Raw genomic sequence first — 17,309 nt, forward strand, 5'->3', positions numbered from 1 at the left:
ATTTTATATGATCCATGAATAAATGACTGTTTTGTTTTGTTTTCCCATCATGATGTTAGATAATATGAAGAGAATATTTTAATGCACAGCCTATCACAAAAAAAACAGACTATGAAAGACTTCTTTAACTTTCAGGAAAGAAAAGGTTCCCCATCTGTATTTTACCATGAATGGACAATACTGTAGCTAGTATTTGTGATGAGATGTTTATAGCTATGAGGAGTTGTTTCCTAAGAGATTATAATGCGTACTTCATAATTTGTGTTTTTAAATGACAGTGAACATCATGGAAATGTATGAAATATAATCTTTTTAAAACACTGCACTTTCACAGTAGATAGTCCTATGTGAAACAGCCAACTTTTGTTTCAAAATAAATACCAAAATGATCTATTCAATAATGTGGGCCAGCGATACGGAAAATCAATCTTAAAAACAAAAAAGACTTTTCTGAGTTGCTTGAATTATGTATATTTGTTAAAATATCCACAGACTTATTCCTTTTTATAACATAAATGTAACCTTACAGGGTTTTTTGTTATGTCTTTTTTGGAAAAAGTTGGAGATCTTGAAGTTAAGTTTAATTTTGGAGTGGAGCTTCATTTTTGAATGTTAAGACCTGCATCTATGAAGAAGTGCTGCTGTTTCATAAACAGTACCATTTGAGTAGACTTGAAAAGTTACCAGTAGACTGGTAAAGTTAAGTATCTGTGCTATGATGCAGATGTCTGTAAATATCAGTATCTTTGTAGTGCATATGTTGAATACATGAATTCTTTTGACTGTTCATTAAAATAAAAATAACTCACCTGTTTTTCTTCTCTAGGTATGTGTTCTTCTTGGATCCATGCAATGTTGATTTAGTACATCAGAGGATCAAATCTCTTGCTCTGTGTGTGTCAGCTTGCCCAAGGAAAGAACTAAAAACTTTGGCTGATGTTCAGAAGTTTGCAGAAACTAATGGTATGGAAAAAGCATATCTGTTTTTGCTCCTGTACCAAATATTTTTGTAGGATTAAAAAAGACTCGTTCAGCTGAACAAAAAATGAAATACAAAAAAAATCGATAAAACTGTGATGTTTTTATTAAACTAAAACTTTCATAAGAATGTTACAGTATTAATAAGTTTGTGTTCTGTCATGTCTTGGGAAGTTTTGAAAGCTCGTCCTTAAAACAGGAGAGCAAAGTGTAAGGAGAATTTCACTAGCAGAAAGTGTAATTATAGCATCTGTTCCCAACTGTTATGGAATCATTCTGAGGTTTGCTGCTCAACAGTAATTCCACTGAAACATCCTCACATATGCTGGGCTAGTGAGAGCGGTGCTGTTATTGAGCTTCACTGGAGCATGGAGTCTGTCTATGGGCATAAGAAATATTCCTGTTTTTTTTCAGTGCTGCAGTGCAGGCCCTGTTTTGGGTTTTGTTTTGTTTTGCTTTTTGGGGGGGGGCTGTTCTTGCACTTTTTTTTAGAAATGTAAAAGAAACTGCGGTACCAAATGAAACACTTTACCCCATCACCATGAGCAATATTGTTTCTTTCAAGTGATGATCTCAATCCATATTTGAATACTATATGGAACAAAATACATGAAAGGTGATCAATTTTTGGTCCTTCCAAAAGAAGGTAAATATAAACTTTAAATGATTTGCAGAAATTTGTGTTATTCAGCTATTCAAATAGGAAGGGTTTTATATTAAGCTCTCCCACCTGATCTCTTTGAATGCCGTGGTAAGATTTCTTTGCAAGATATTGGCTAATGGTGAGTCAGTCTGGGTGACCAAAGTCAAAGCAGTGAACTGTTTACTTTTTGTAAAAGCCATTGAAATGTTGATTTCTGTTCAGGCACTGATTATGTGAGCACTTCTCATGATAGCAAAACTAGTTGAAGTGTTTCTGCCCTTGTAGTGTGGTAGCACATCTGGATGTGTGACAGACTGAGTCAGGGAACTGAACCACCTGACATGTAATGAGAACTTAAAGCAAACTATTTGCTTGTGAGTGCAGCTCCTCAAACAGTTGTGCCAACATGGTACAATGGGTGCACTGGGGATAATAGCTTCCTTGTGATTAGGCACTGTTGTCAAATACAAGCCCACAAATGAAACTAATCAGTATTGGAATACGTTTTTATACTTTACCCCTTGACCATATTTGGTGTATTTTTCTTATCTAATGCAGACCAATTATGTGCTTCTGCAAAGTCAAGGTAGTCAGTAGGGGAGTTTCTTGAGTACCTCTTGAAACAATGAAATGCAACCATGTAAGCCTTGTTTTTCTACAAACATTGTTTCTGTGTTTATAAGTCAAGTCTCTTATTAACTGTGCCTGAAATATGTTCAGCACAACTATCATATAAAATAGGCCGAAAGCCACGCTTTTCCTAAAATGTGCTACGTCCTGTCATGGTCCTCCATTCTAATTGTATCTCCCCTAGCATTTTATGTTTTACAATAAATCTTTCTGTTTTTTTTTTTGTTTTTTGTTTTGTAATAGCTGTTAAAGCTAATAGTTGTGGCTTACAGAATGGACTAAGGTATGAAACCTGCTGTTATAGCACATATGAGTAAAATCATTAAGTAGAATCAATGAGTAGAATCGTTCATAAGTTCTAGGCCTAATTTTCATTATATGACCTTAGGCTTGTCAAAAAATGAGTACTAAACTGAGCTTTCCTATTGTGGATGAACATTGTGCAAGACTGGAACCACACAGGTCTGAACCACACTGTCACCCTCATGGTTATGCTTCTGTTTAAATGCTTACCAACCTGTATAGGTTCCAAAAAGTGATAGCTTGTAGCAAACGAACAGCTTAGATATTAAACACCATAAATATATGGCAACTCAGGTTGCAGATACATAGTAGAAATTAAAGCATGATTCAATCTTACTGTAGATCAAGAACAGTGAAGTCATATCAAAATTATAGTACTCAGTAAACAGAATGACTGTTCTGAGAGTTACGAGGTAACTCGGTTAATGGATTTGCGTTTAAATAAATTAAAATTGCACATTAACATACAGTATTTTTCTTTTTGACAGTCTGTTTCCAAGTGATCTTAGAATGTTAAAACCACACTGTGAGAAGAATAATCAGGAAACCTGAGAACTTTGAACGCAACTATACATAAATCAGTCACTAGCCAATTTCTATGATGTTATGTAATTAGGATTTTAGAATTGTAAGAGGGAAGACAAGTGATGTGTGTTTAGTTTTTTGTGATAACTGTCTTTATATAATCAATGCTGAATTACAGCTTCTAAAACTTTATCTTTTTTTTTTTTTTAACTGCATAAGTATAGTATGTAGGCAACTTTTAATTTTGCCCTGCTGAGCCTTTCTGAAAGCTTTAACCCTTCCTCCCTACATCCTGAAAATAGTGATTGCGCTGGAGAAGGGTCTGCTCAGGTTGTTGCATGTGTACCTGAATAGTTAGCTATGTTCATATCGCTTAGATCCCATCCCTGAAATCACCTTACTCTCTATACACCTTGGAGTTCCTTCCTAAATTACTGTTTAGGACCCCTTCCATCCCAAAGGAATCCTGTGCTGTTTCAGTCTATCAGGAGATGGAATCATGAGTTCAAATAAAGCATTTTATGCAAAAGTCTTTATCAAAAGATGTAACAGTAAAACATACTGCAACATCACTGTTTTGGTTAATGATTCGATTAATACCAAGTACAATCTTTCAGCTAGCTTAGCATTTATGGTATCTTTCCCAAAGTGAGATAGGCACTTGATTGCCTATACACAACATGGCAGGACTGTTAAGCCTCAGGGTTCAGAGCAATTGTGGCAGAGCTCTTATTTATTTTGCAGTCCAGCCAGTGTTTGTCTGTAAGCAAGATCATAAATAAGCAGTCAGGGCAGAGGAAATGACTGCTTGAGGCATGAAGAACATCTCATGACAAAGCAGCCTTGTGGCTTTCTGGATCAGTAATGGTGCACTTCCTGTTCTGCTGCCTTTTGGGAAAAAGGAGCTGATTTGGTGATTAATGCTGCAACATTTCAGAACAATAATTTCACTTCCTTGTCACTCTCTCCCACTCCCCCACAGTCAGGTCTTGCATTTGCAGCACAGTTTCACCTAAGAGAAAGAGAGGTCTGTCCCTCACAAAGCCTGGCTGATCAGAAGAAAACAAGAAAGTGTGTAACTTTAATATGTTCGGAATGGTTGACACACAGATGACTGGGAACTGGCTTGAACTTCTTACAGAAAGAGATAAATGGAAAGGAAAAAGCTGGGCAATTGACTTCTGAGATCTTCAGTTTTAACAAATAAACAAGTCGAAAGGCAAAGGAACAAGTTCTGGAACAACTCCTGGAGCTGTTGCAGAGATGTGCAGCATAGGCTGAGAACATTTTCTAATGCTATTCACACACAACTATGCTTTGTTAATACCTGAATTTGTAGAACTATGAATTGGACCCAGTTGAGAATGTTGCGTGTTGTAAACTGGCTACTGCTGTTCTCCCTAGGGTGCTGTCACCTGGTAGGATGCTTAAAATAAGGAGTACTTAGGATTCAATGTTTTTGTTAGTCTTGGCACTTAAAAAATGGTGCCTATTGAATAATCTGATTGACAGCTATTTTTTCCAGAAAGCTAATTAATGCTTCAAAACTTAATGGCCAGGAAACTTTGCCATGACCATTTCAGAGTCTTGCCAAAGCACTTTTAAACATCACTAAGGAAAAAATTCATATATTACTGTGCCAAATGAATAATAAGGTGTCATTACTAAAAAGAAACGCTAAACAGATGGCCATAACTTTTGAGATATGTTGAACTCAGTAGCAACTATACTAGATAAGTCTTTATAGGAACTAATATTCCTGTCTCTCTATTCTGTGAATGACTAGATGCTGCTTTAGAAACCTAAAAATAAAATTCCTATTTTAAAATGTGTTGTCAGACCCCTCAGCTGTCAGAGTTCTGTAGCAGAGACTTAGCACAGGTGGACTTAGAGCCTGAGGTTAAAACTACATTAAGTCTGCTACTGAGGCTGACCTGAAAGAAATCAATAAAGGAAATCAAGCTGGCTAAGTCAGAGTAGGTCATCTCTCTGTGCTATAGGAAAACAAAGGATTGTTTTGTCTGAAGTACAATGTAATCTTCAGGAGTGGTAATCAAAGTACATCTTTGCAGCGTATTGTTGGTACTTGTCTTAGAAATAATAGTTGCACCAATTGCTGCCAACTTTAGGCTTTTTTTTTGTTCTCTTCTTGCCATTTTTTGTGGAAGTGTGCCGGTTAAAACTTAATTCTTTGCCCATGATTTTCCTAAAGCTAACTGTACCGGATTAGTTAGAGGCATATTATGGAGAAATTATTCTGCACCACTGAATCTTTAGGAATCTGGGTATATTATTTTTGAGTGGCATTTTCTGAATGCCTTGAATAAAGGTACCTTATACCTAGTTTTGAGTCATGGGGGATCTGTTGTTACTTTGCCTTGTTACTAGAACTGACTTTCAGTGTTGTCTTGCATTAAAAATAGACGCCTTAGAACAAATGGTCAGTTTTCACAACAGAAGGTGACTGCCCTTGGAGTCCTTCACTAGTCTATACTAATATTGTGTTACTGAATACATTCATGAACTATTTGAAAAAGGGGAGGAATAGTTAGACAATAAATCTTGCTGTTGCTACTGGAAAAAAAAATCTGATTTCAGTGATGGTATAATGTCAAATGCAAAAAAATGCATGTGGAATAAAGAGGAGGAAAACAGCCTGCTATAAATATAGTATTTTGGCTGTAAATTGGTTATTTCTACTTGGGAAAGAGATCTTGAAGCTGCTGCCAGTAGTGGAAGTATCAGGTCAATGCTCAGCATTGTCCCAAGTGTAATGTTTATGATTGTGAAGAACAGAGAACAAAACAGGGACTGTATTATTTTGTGTAAATTCGTGTTATGCTGGCAACATCAAGACTATGCTCTGGTTCCTGCATCAGAGTGTTTAAAAATAGGTATACTGAGAAGGCAGACAACGATGATCACAAGAAAAGACTAATGATACTTTTGCCTGGAAAAATAGAAAACTACCAGGGATAGTACAGCCTTTGAAAGCAGGAATAGCCTAGAAGAGGTTTAAAAGAAAAAGACAAAAAGTACTGTTCTCTGATCTCTTAACTAGAGTGACAAGAAACTAGAGGGCAAAAATGAAATTATTGGGAGCCAGAGGGCCAAGCTTTTTCACACAAGTAATGATTAATTTACAAAACTCATTGCCATGAGAATATTTTAGGATTTTATCTTTTGGTATCTAAAATAAAAGCATTTGGATTTTTAATATGACGTTAGTATTTTTTAGTTCGGGATATCCTTGAGCTATAGGTAGCGGAAAGCTGAAGACCTAGAAGAAGAAGCATTTGCTACTGGGCTAGATGACACTTAATTTAATTCCAGAATATCTGATTTTATTTAGCATATTGAGAAATATGATTGGAGGAATACTGAGTAAATTTGTGTGTTTCAAGTTTATGTGCTGCTGCTAAGAACGAGGGAGAGAGAAGAGGATAGTTTGAGCTTTTTTAAGTTACAACTGAGGATACATCTACATGAACTCTGTCTTTAAGATACTTTTTTTTTTTAATCCAGTTGTAATGATAACTGGTTGGCTATCTCAGTAGTTTTCTTTTGTGATCTTATATATTTAAAGACCTCAAGATATTTAAGTAGTGTGTGGGAGGGAGTTGCCTTGTGTTTGTTTATTTTTTATTTATTGGAACATTTGTGCAGGCTCTGGAGGATGCCTCCTTTAATTTCATTTCCGTATTTATACAGGAAAACAAATTTTAATTTCTCTTAGAGTCTGCTTCTCAGTCTTTTGAAGTAGTGATGGTATGTCCCTCTGCAACAGCTAGGGGTTTAGGAAAGTTTGTATATATACAATCCCTACATTCCTTCCTTTCAAACACACTGTTTCTGAAAGGCACCAATGGATAGGTGTGGAGAATGATGGCTGCTTTATTTACTGAGAGTAAATCTGTCATATTAACTTGAGAAGTCCTGACCACATGGTGGTCTGTCCTATGCCACCTTGCTTGTCTCAAGACATCACTGTTTTCCTAATTTCCGGTAGGGGCCATGTGTTAGATTAAAGTTTCATCCTTCTTTGGCCTTCTGCTTCTATTCCTGTTTATCAGCAAACACATAATTTGTAAATCTAGTAGCTATGATATGTAGATATGTTTGTACGGTCCTCTGATGCTTCCACATTTAGCTGCTACCTCAGACTGTGTTCAAATTTGTGGCCAAGAAGTGGAAATCTTGTTTTCCAACTAGTTTACTGGTCTCATGGTAATTTCTGCACACCTAAATGCTACTTTGTTTCTAATTGAAGCATCAAATGTCAATTGTCAGTTTCTGCAGAGTTTTCATTCTTCTAAAAACCAGTAGGCAAATAGGAACCTGTCATAAGAAGTTCAAATTTTATGTATTCTTAGTACTTGTGTTCTGAGTAGAATTATTTCCCATAGTTGCTGACAGTATATTATTACAGTTGTCAGATCTAGCAGACAAAGAATGAATAAAGTCTGGTCAGCAACAGTATATTTCCTTTTATGATGGTCTGAGCTGTTTTGCACTTTCATGAGTTCATGAAGAAAAGGTCTTGTTATTACTGCTGATAGACAAACTTTTGCTAAGGTCATGCAACACTGTTTTCCTCTGCTTTTTGTTACTGGCGGAAGTCAGCAATGGATGGTAGTTTATCTTCTCCTGTGGAAGCACTGCTTGGCATCCTACCTGTTCTCTGGTTTTGTGTCTGTGGAATTTGCAACAAAATTCCCTGAAAATATGTGAGCCAGTGTCTTAAGCTTTCTTTTTCCTATGCATGTTGCTAGTCCATAATATACTAATCAACTATGTAATATACTAATAGCAGTATACCAAATTGTCTCATAGTTTGGTGCTCTGGACCTGAAACGTAAGTTGCAGTAGCAGTTTAGAGCAGATGTAGTTCAACAAATAGACACGAGACAAGTACTGGAGCGAAGAAAGTCAAAGGTGAGAAGAATTTCAGACTCATAAAAGTTAAGAGCCCTGTCCTTCCTGAATATCAGTGAACTCCAACTCTGTCAATATCCAGCTGCCAATACTTCTAGCTGGATTATGTAGGCTGGTTAAGCACAGTTAAGCACAATTGTGTGTGAGTCATGCGTTCGCAATGTTAGCTATGTTTTGATTGGTGAAACTTGCTCATAAAATACCTAGAACCCAAGGGGAAACAGCACTGGGCTGGAAGTACAGAGGCCAATAGTTATCCTTTAAACAGTCTCACTCTTGCTAATATTTCTGCACACTGCGTATCCCTCATTACCTAGAGTTTGAAAACTGTGCTAGAGGGTTTAATTTATCAATGGACTAATAAGATGTTGTTTGTGAAAGAGAGAATGCTTAAGATGTAATAAGATACTGATTTTTTTTTCCAACTGTAATCTCTACTTTGTTGTACTGTCTTTTAGAGGAAATTGGCCGTATCAGATATTTTCACAGTACATGTTTATTTGAGGTCACATTCCTAAGGGTGCAACCATACATAGAAGATCACATAAAAATGACTTTAATAAAGCCATGGCTTCTAGTGTCTCAGGGTGTGCTTTACCATGTGCCTCTGAGAAAGGATATGCTTAGCTGCTTGGAAGCATATCTAACTTAAGCTGAGTGCACTGCTAAAAATGACTATTCTGTTTCTGGTACCCAAGCTGGCCTAGATATCTCTGTATACTTTTGTATTTTTCTGCTTAAATCCTTAACTCAAATTACTAAAGTCCATGTTTTTAGACCCAGAAGTCCCTTTTTCAGTTCATGGTAAGAACGTAGAGAGGTGGTTACTCACTGCTGTGCAGCTCAGGATGGAATCCAAGACTACTGATGTACTTTCTACCACTATGACTCAGGCAGTATTGTGTTTCTGTTTTCCTCTGTGGGCTGGACCTCTGAGCAGATAACTTAATGAAGTCTATCATTTCTAAATCTGTAAACTTCGATATTGGTAGTGATCATAATGTAGCAGGGTGTGTGTGTGTTTTTAACAAAGTAAATGCAAGAAGGAATGCTGTACTGGAGCTTTGCACTCTCAGAGTATTTCTAGTCAATTTACCTCAGCTTAGCATAGAATATTCTATTTGCTGTTAAAGAGCTTCTTTTTAAATGAAAAGGCAAATTACTGGAGATCTTGTGCGCTCACAGAACGCAGCATACAGAATGGCAAGACAACCACCTGAAGCTCCCTCCATCTTTGTCCTGATGTTTTTCTAGCGTCTTTATGTAATTTATGTTAATTGTAGCTGTATTTTTAAGAATGCCAGAAGCAGTGACTGTTCAGCTCTCTACTAATCAAAGCCTAACCAAAACAGAAAGAAGACTTCTAAAGGAAATGGTTGTTGTCTAGGTTATGATTGAAAGGAAAGATTATCTTTTGAGATACTTTGCAGCAGTCATGCCCCCAAAATACTCTTCTAACAACTGAAGCAACTGTATCCATGGAAAAGAAACCATAGAACTGAAGCTAGGTTGTGTGTCCAGACTACAATTTAGGAGCTGAAGGCACCAAATATAGTACTGTGTGACCAATAAACTCTCTGTGCTCATTACTGGCCTGCTAACTGTTGCTCCACATAGTTAGAAGTATTTTTCTTCAAGGCTATAACATGCTGGGATCTCAGATCCATTCTCTCGAGGACAGTTTGTCTTTGCCTGATGATTTCACTGGAAGAAATATGTATGCATCTGTAGAAGGCAATAGAGTTTAATGACTTTTCAGTTTGTTTGCTGGATTCTACCCGTAATATTTTTGGAACATTTGGAAATGATAATAATTTAGGAATAATAGTAGTGTCTTCGGTAAATAAATTATCTCAGCAAGGTAGATAACTGGAGTTCCTCTTTAAGCTCTTGCTGGCTTGTAGACTCAAACAGCCAAGGTAAGACTGGCTGTGCTAAGATAGTCTCTGCTAACCCAGAATAACTAGCATGAGATGGAAGGTTTGGCAAAGCAATCCATGACCCCCACTCTTGCCTTACAAAACTCACAATTTTATTTGTTGACAGACAGGGACTGTTTTGTTAAGAAACTCAGTTTAAGATTGATGTAAAATGATATTCATTACTCAAGCACATCATTAGGTTATAAAACTCTGCCACTGAAATCGAAATTTTCAAAATACAAAGAATTAAGTATTTATGAGACAGGTAGAAATTTCTGTAGCCTAACTATTTAGGACAAAAGGACATATAAAGCTCACAGGCTTCAGTTCAGTTACTGGACTGGTCTTTCTTTCTGATGCACAGTGGTTAATATCCCTTGTCTGACAAGCTCCATAAAAATATTTTTGTAGTTGCTGGGAGTCAAAAGAGGCATGCTATGAGAGTTGGACAGCTGAAGGGAAGAGATCCAGAGGTGCCTCAAGAGCCATTCACAGGCAAAAGATGATAGTGGCAGTTAGAGGCTTGCATCGCTCCCTTGCATGACAGGAGGGAGTATGTAGTTGCGTTCCAGAATGACCTGGCTAGTCTTCCAGTTCTCCCCACCGTCCAGGGTTTGTTGGGTTGCCCTAATCTGTGAGTCCTGCCTGAATGACTTGTGAGCTCTGTGCAGATCAAGATCTAAAATTCAGCAGTGCTTGGCTTACCTTTGTGGGCTGGGGTACAAACAGAAGCCCATCATATATACATCTGTGTGAAGAGTTCAGACTGCTTGCCTGAGCAATATATAGCAAATCCCACTCCTTTCTTCTTTTCTGCCAGAACCCTTAAAAGTCACAGGAGAGCATGGCCTTTTGCAGATCAATGCTTTCTCTCTGATTTATTGATTGAGTGGGCCTCTGTGTAAGATGCTTAGAGTGTAGTTAAATGCTTGTAACGTTGAATGACAAAATGACAAGGCTTGCACAAAAAATTCTGTATCATGAATCTGTATACAGTTGTTCATGCAGAGTCCTGCCCCTGCCACACTACTTGCTGTAGGAATTCTTGTTCTAATTGTCTTTAAAATGGCTCTTTTTTGCCTGTATTCAAAACAAAACAAAGTAAACAAATATGTGCAATCTTCCTTTTCTCCTTGGGTTTGTAAGTAATGATAAACATGGAACTTTTTTCTTCTCCTGCTGCCCCTTCATAAAATTCTGCAGTTGTTTATACCTGTGTTTCATCCAGAAGTTTGGGTATCTACAGTAAGATGTCCACATAAAGGAATTTTGCAATAGCATAATGTTTTGTCATAAAAGCTGGACATCTAGTGCAGTGAGAATATACATAAGTATGTTTAATATTCTTCAGACAGCTGTCTAACCTCAGCAGTTTGGCTTCTTCGTTCTCTTTCTGAAGTGTATAGACTGTGGTTATATAGTGTAAATTTTTATAATGAAAGTTGTGTTATGCAATTCTGAAGTGCTAAAAATGATCAGGAAAAAACTTGGCAGATTAGGAGGGAGGGGTGACTTCAGAGGGTATAGTGCCCAGAACTGTCCTCCTTTTTCAAACTGGATTGTGAATTAGCCTTTTCCACTTGAATACTCAAATGTTGGAGGATAAAGACTCAATGCTAGATGCAAAGTGTCATTCTGTTACAGTGGAACATATGTTGGACTTGATTCAGTGTTCCATTGCAGGGCTAACTATAGTATACATCTGCAAACGAAAAAGAGCAGTAATAATGTGAGGAGCTATAGAATCAGGACCGATATCAATTTTAATATGATTTGCAAAGAATAGAAATATTTAATTTTTCTGTCATTTTTTTCCCTCTCAACAGGATCTACTCTGTGCAGCTATGAACTACAGCCATCGGAATACACTACAGACCCAAGGGCCGCCAAGCTGTGTCCTAAGTACCCTGTTCCAGAGAGGTAATTTTAACTTCTTGTCTAATTGCGGGTGGAGATGGAAGGAGCAGAGATTTTAGTTCATGACAGTTCTTTAGAAAATATAAAGCATAGATATGTTCTCTCTCATAGGTGGATGTTTTAGTGTTTTATTGCCAGAAGTTTAAAAAGACATCATCAAAGCAACTCAACGAAAAACCCAAACTATCCACACTTGTGTTACTAAGAGTATTAAGTGGACATCTGTCATCTTCAGGTTATTTTATCTCATATGACTGAAATTCTGCTGAATATCAGCTGTTTTGCTGCCTTTCACCCTACCACCAGCTGCACATCAGGGCTGCCGTTTAGACACAATTTTTGAAGGCTTTTGGATCTTTGGGAGTGAAAAATGTCATATTCAAACAATATTCTCTGCAGCGTTCACCACTTACACCTTATCTGAAACAGTGAGATTTAGCAAATTGCTTTGTTTTTTGATTCTTTTCAGTTCCCAAATGACCAATATGTGGCTGTTCAAATACCAGCCTCATAAAAAAAGCTGTATTTTATAAACGTATTGGCCAAGTTTTATTATTTAAAATACTAGCCTAGGCTGTTTTTCTTTTTAAATAGAGAGAAAGGATTGTAGCTCCAAAATAAGACCACTCAATAATACCACTCACTCAGCAAGAATCATGTGTTTTTTCATATTTTGGCTTCTCAGACATTTAATGGTAGACTTGAATTGCAGATTATTGCCTCTTGCACAATTTTCTGTTACAACTGTATTAAGTGTTATAATCCGGTCAGTTGTAGAAACTGGTTTCAGATATATCTTGTTTGCATGGTAGCCTATCCAGTGACTTTTTTTTTTAATTGTAGTGACAATAAGTAACAGCTGGAATATTAACAATTTTTTTTATTTTTTCCCCACAGCAGATCAATATTCCATGCAGCTAAGTTAGTTCTTATAGCTGTAATACAAAAACAAATGAAAACTCCATTGCCAGCTTGCATGCTGAAAAGGCTTGTCAGTCTTGAATTTTGCCAGAATTATATTAACTTTTCCTGTGTGTTCCCATGTCATTTGGTCTGAACAAATGTAGCTTAATAAGAAAACAGGCAGATAGAACACTGTGCCATAGCTTTAATGATACTGTGTAAATTCTCCACAAAAACTACCTCATGAGTTATTTCTGAAAAAGCTATTATGTCAGTGGAGTGTTTCTGCTTTTTTATTTAGTATGAATAAAATGTACAATGCATTTGAAAATTTTTTGAAATTGAAAAGTCTGAGTTTAATGCTAAAAGGAAAGGGGAAAAAAGGCCAATATTTTATCTGTAAAATCTGGTTTTGAGATTTTTCTAGCTAAATTATTTGAGTAAATTAGTATAATTTGAAGGGAAAATTGAATCGTGGAGACAAATTAGAGATCCACACCCTATGGGCTGAGGCATTCTGGGAGAACTTATCTAACACTCCCTATCTCAGATTTGATCTGCCAGAGGTATGAACTATGATGTGACTCCCATTAAGTCCATGGAATGGTGATGCTTATGCCATGAGGACTGTCCCTTGATGTTTTATTTGATGACAAGACTTCTTCATGGCTTACGGTTGAGGCTTCATGTCTCAAGGGACTCTGATCCTTCAGCTTCAAAGCACTGTCCAGCTGTGACTCCCTAGCAATGAGCCTGCAATTTGTATTTCTTCCAGTAACTTTGCCTAGAATCTCTCACCCTCAGTAGAGCATGATTTCACTGTCTAGTTTTGGAATAGAGAGGTCTGGAAGAAAACTTGTCCAGCTTTTCCCTGCATCATTTGTTTGTCAACCAACTCTGCAGAGCTATGCCAAGGAGCTGTTTTACAGAGGTTTTAAAGAGCAGACAACAGTGGAATTCCATCCAGGTTCCCCACACTCATGTTTCTGTATATGCCTGGAGGTAGTTCTGAGAGAAGCCAGCTCTCCTATGAATGCCAGTGCTTGAACAGTTAGATGGGACTTTTGTTCATTTGAATATTGCTTTAAAAATGCAGCTTTTGTCGTCATCATCTTCTGGCTTGAAATTTACTGCTCTTGGTCATGATTAAGTATCAGATCATTTTCAGAAACCTGTCATTCCACTTCGGTAAGTAGTATCTCAAGGTATAATGAATAGGCCATATGAAGTAGCAGAGGTCACTGAGAATAGATCTATTTCATTTTTTATTAATCAAGACATCTTACCTAACCTACTCATTGAGTCAGAACCACTGAAATAGCAAATCTCAAAAGGTCGGTCCCAAGAGTCCCATTTATTCAAGAAAGCTCATAGTAACCACTAACATCATTTTTTTGTTAATTACAACAAAGTTAGAAATTAATTATTGCACATAAAAGTCAGTAACTTAAAATGTGCAGTGAAATTGCCACAGCATAAGGGAGTTTAGAGTGGTAATACAGAAGTCTGCACAAAAAGCATTTGTTCCTCTTTTAGCATTTATTTTGGAACTGCATGCTTTTAATCCTATTAGTTTCCATTTTCAGAATGGCCATTTGCTTATTCAGACACAGGAATGAGAGTTCTTTGCTTACCTGAAGCTCAAAATTTGAGCTTTGTCACTGATAGTGAAAACTTGTTATATGCTCTAGGCTTTCTGCAAAATTGAAATAATTCAAAAATTAGAAAAAACTCTCAATTTCAATGTTTTCCAGTCTCACTGCATATAAATAACTGCTGTATGCTGCATATGCCAAAATTGGGTATGTTGTAAAAGGCTGAGAGGGTATATGGGCTGCTTTTTAAATATGCAGTCATTATGGGTTTAATTTGGTTTTTAACAACTGTGACTAATACACAATTACTTGCTGTGTTTAACTGCTGTCTTCATCACTAACCAAAAGTAGAGCATCAATATGAGCATCTGCCAATGCATTTACCTGCTTAGCCCAGTGAATTTAAAACCATATAATTTAGAATTGTCTGTCATTTCACACAAAAACCTAGGATCTATTAATTATCTATGTTATGACAGATGATCACAATTTCTCCCCATTTCTGTGCGGAATAATTACACACACATTGTTTTCAGCATGGCACCTTCCTCCCTTTCCCCCTCCCCCCCCCCCCCAAAAAAAAAAAGTAACACGTAGAAAGGATGTGCCTATGGCAGCTGGTTTTCTCACTATGTGTTTTAAATGAGGGTTAGAATTTTTCACGGATTTGGGATTAACAAAGAGCAGTTGAGTACAGGAAATCATTGGTTTTGGAGGCTGAAATGGGGAAGCTTCAAAAGATTATGTGCATTGCTGCTGCAGTCTACTGGAATCTTTTAAATAAGATTGGGGTGGAGAAAACAAACCTACAGGTTGAAAGACTAACTTAATACAAAAGACATTTTATTCATTGGATCCAATTGCAGCAAAGAACATATAATTCATGGAACATGTCTTAAATGCAACTGAGAAGATTGATCAAAATAAGAAATAGGTCACTTTGAGATCTTACGTAGTTTATGAGCAAGAAAGGCAGCTTCTTTACCCGCTTCTAAAGTGAAGTTTTTACAGTCTTGTATCTTCTTCTGATGGGCTTCATAACAAGTTCTGCTGAGCATTATGAGAAGTTTAATGTATAACATCAATATTTTGGAGAGGATGTTTCCAAAACGGTTCAAGAACAATGAAATAGTTACAGATATCTTTGCATGTTTTACAAAGAATATAGTGCGTAATTTTAGCAAAGGTAATGAAAATAATCACTGTTATTGTAATCTTCTGATTACAGAGCAAGCTTAGTATGGGGGAAGACTAAGAAGAAGTATATTAGCAATGGTTGTAAATGCTGATTTCTTTAAGCATAGAATGTATCCTTCCAAATAGAGAACTGTCATTCTTGGATTTCTATTAGTACAGATATGGGCCAGTATTCCAACATGAGTCAAAGGCGTTGTTTCAGCTGCTGGTTCATCACTTCAATAAGAGATGCTTAAGCTGAAATAGAAACATTTATTTTATAATCCTTGCTGTTTCTTAAGGATGGGAGGGTAATATCCTATTGCAATGTGCACTCCACCCTTACAGGGTTACTTGTAAGAACTGCATCACATGCCATTATGATCATCCTCATTTCAGCAGCACTTGTGCATTCAACACACAGTTCCTGGTTATGATGTTATGAGGGTGGAGTGGTTGCATCTATTCACCTTTCATTTGTGTGTTGATGTGGCATTTATATTAAGTAGGAGTAATTTTTTTTCTGATTTTTTTTTTTCTTGTGTCACCAGTGCACCTATTCCATTCTTCCATCGCTGTGCTCCTGTGAACATTTCCTGCTATGCCAAGTTTGCAGAGGCCCTGATCACCTTTGTCAGTGACAGTAGTGTCTTACACAGGCTGATTAGTGGAGTTATGACCAGCAAAGAGATTATAATGGGACTTTGCTTGTTATCACTAGGTAATTGTTTTTCTCATTATTAGCTATTTCATAGTACTGCAGTAGGAGACTGTTAACACCCTCTAAGCACAATATGAGCAGAAAACATGTATAATAGCAATGAGCCCTTAGAAAACTATTCGGAATGCTTTTTTTATATGACAGCTTGATAACTTTTTCGGAAGTAGTATAAATGTGCCTTTCTGATTTTCCTCCTCTTCCCTGATCTGATACAGAGGTTGTGGACCAGATGAATAGGCATTATTACTTTCGGCATAGTTAACAGAGCATCCCCATTGTCCTCTTTATTATAATATTCACCTTGCCCTTTTATAGTATTCATTCATCTTCTGCCAATCCTAATCCCTTTCCAAATAGAAAAGACTGGGCAAGAAGTGCACAGTAACACGCTTTTCTAAAATGTTTTGATTTAACTATTTGTTACAGGGATTTGAGAACTTTAAAAGGAAAACGAGGAAAGTTACGTGCCCATTTGTTGTGTTGTTTGTCCCCTGCCCGCAAACTGGAAGATAAAAAGTTCAGACCTTTGAAAATCTTGGCTTTGTCTGAAGAGCAGGAAATTTCCAGCAGCACAGAGATGCTGCATGGTTACTACATTTGGGAAATGCCTGTTTCTGGACTATAGAGTGATAATTCATATCACTCATATTGCACCAGGCTGAAGTGCAATTTTAACGAAGTCTTATAAATTAAGGTTGAATGCCATTCACCCACATTAATTACTTTCTTAATAATTTGATTTTACTCCTAAGTATAAAGTCTTTAATCTTAAAATGAAAAGCTCTGGATACTAGCCGTGTATATGAACAACCTGCAGTTTAGGGAAAAAAAAAAAAAAAGAAAAAGAAAAAACCACTGCAAATCTCCTCCAGGAAAAGAAGTCCTCTTGTTTTTAGTCTACCTTTGTGGTAAAAAAAAGAGGATGATAGATACCATTTTAAAAAAAGGTCACACCATTGAGTATTTTTTTCAGTTATAACTAGTGAGCTATTTAATCCTCTATACCGACAGCTGTAGTAATTTGATATGATGGTAAAAAGAATATTCAGAATCAGACAGCT

At 36.8% G+C, this 17,309-nt stretch overlaps 1 protein-coding gene across 2 annotated transcripts in view; it reads left to right on the plus strand.

Annotated features, from left to right (window-relative positions):
* The window catches only part of SLC44A1 (solute carrier family 44 member 1), a 70,462-nt gene that overhangs the window by 27,183 nt on the left and 25,970 nt on the right, over positions 1-17,309 (plus strand). For both annotated transcript variants that reach the window (XM_067316682.1, XM_067316681.1), the window contains exons 4-6: positions 827-963; positions 11,763-11,856; positions 16,079-16,248. In XM_067316682.1, coding sequence (XP_067172783.1) covers positions 827-963; positions 11,763-11,856; positions 16,079-16,248 — 401 coding nt within the window. The remainder of the gene's footprint in view (positions 1-826; positions 964-11,762; positions 11,857-16,078; positions 16,249-17,309) is intronic.

Source organism: Apteryx mantelli, chromosome Z, assembly GCF_036417845.1.
Source record: "Apteryx mantelli isolate bAptMan1 chromosome Z, bAptMan1.hap1, whole genome shotgun sequence".
In the NCBI taxonomy this organism is placed as follows: Eukaryota; Metazoa; Chordata; class Aves; order Apterygiformes; family Apterygidae; genus Apteryx; species Apteryx mantelli.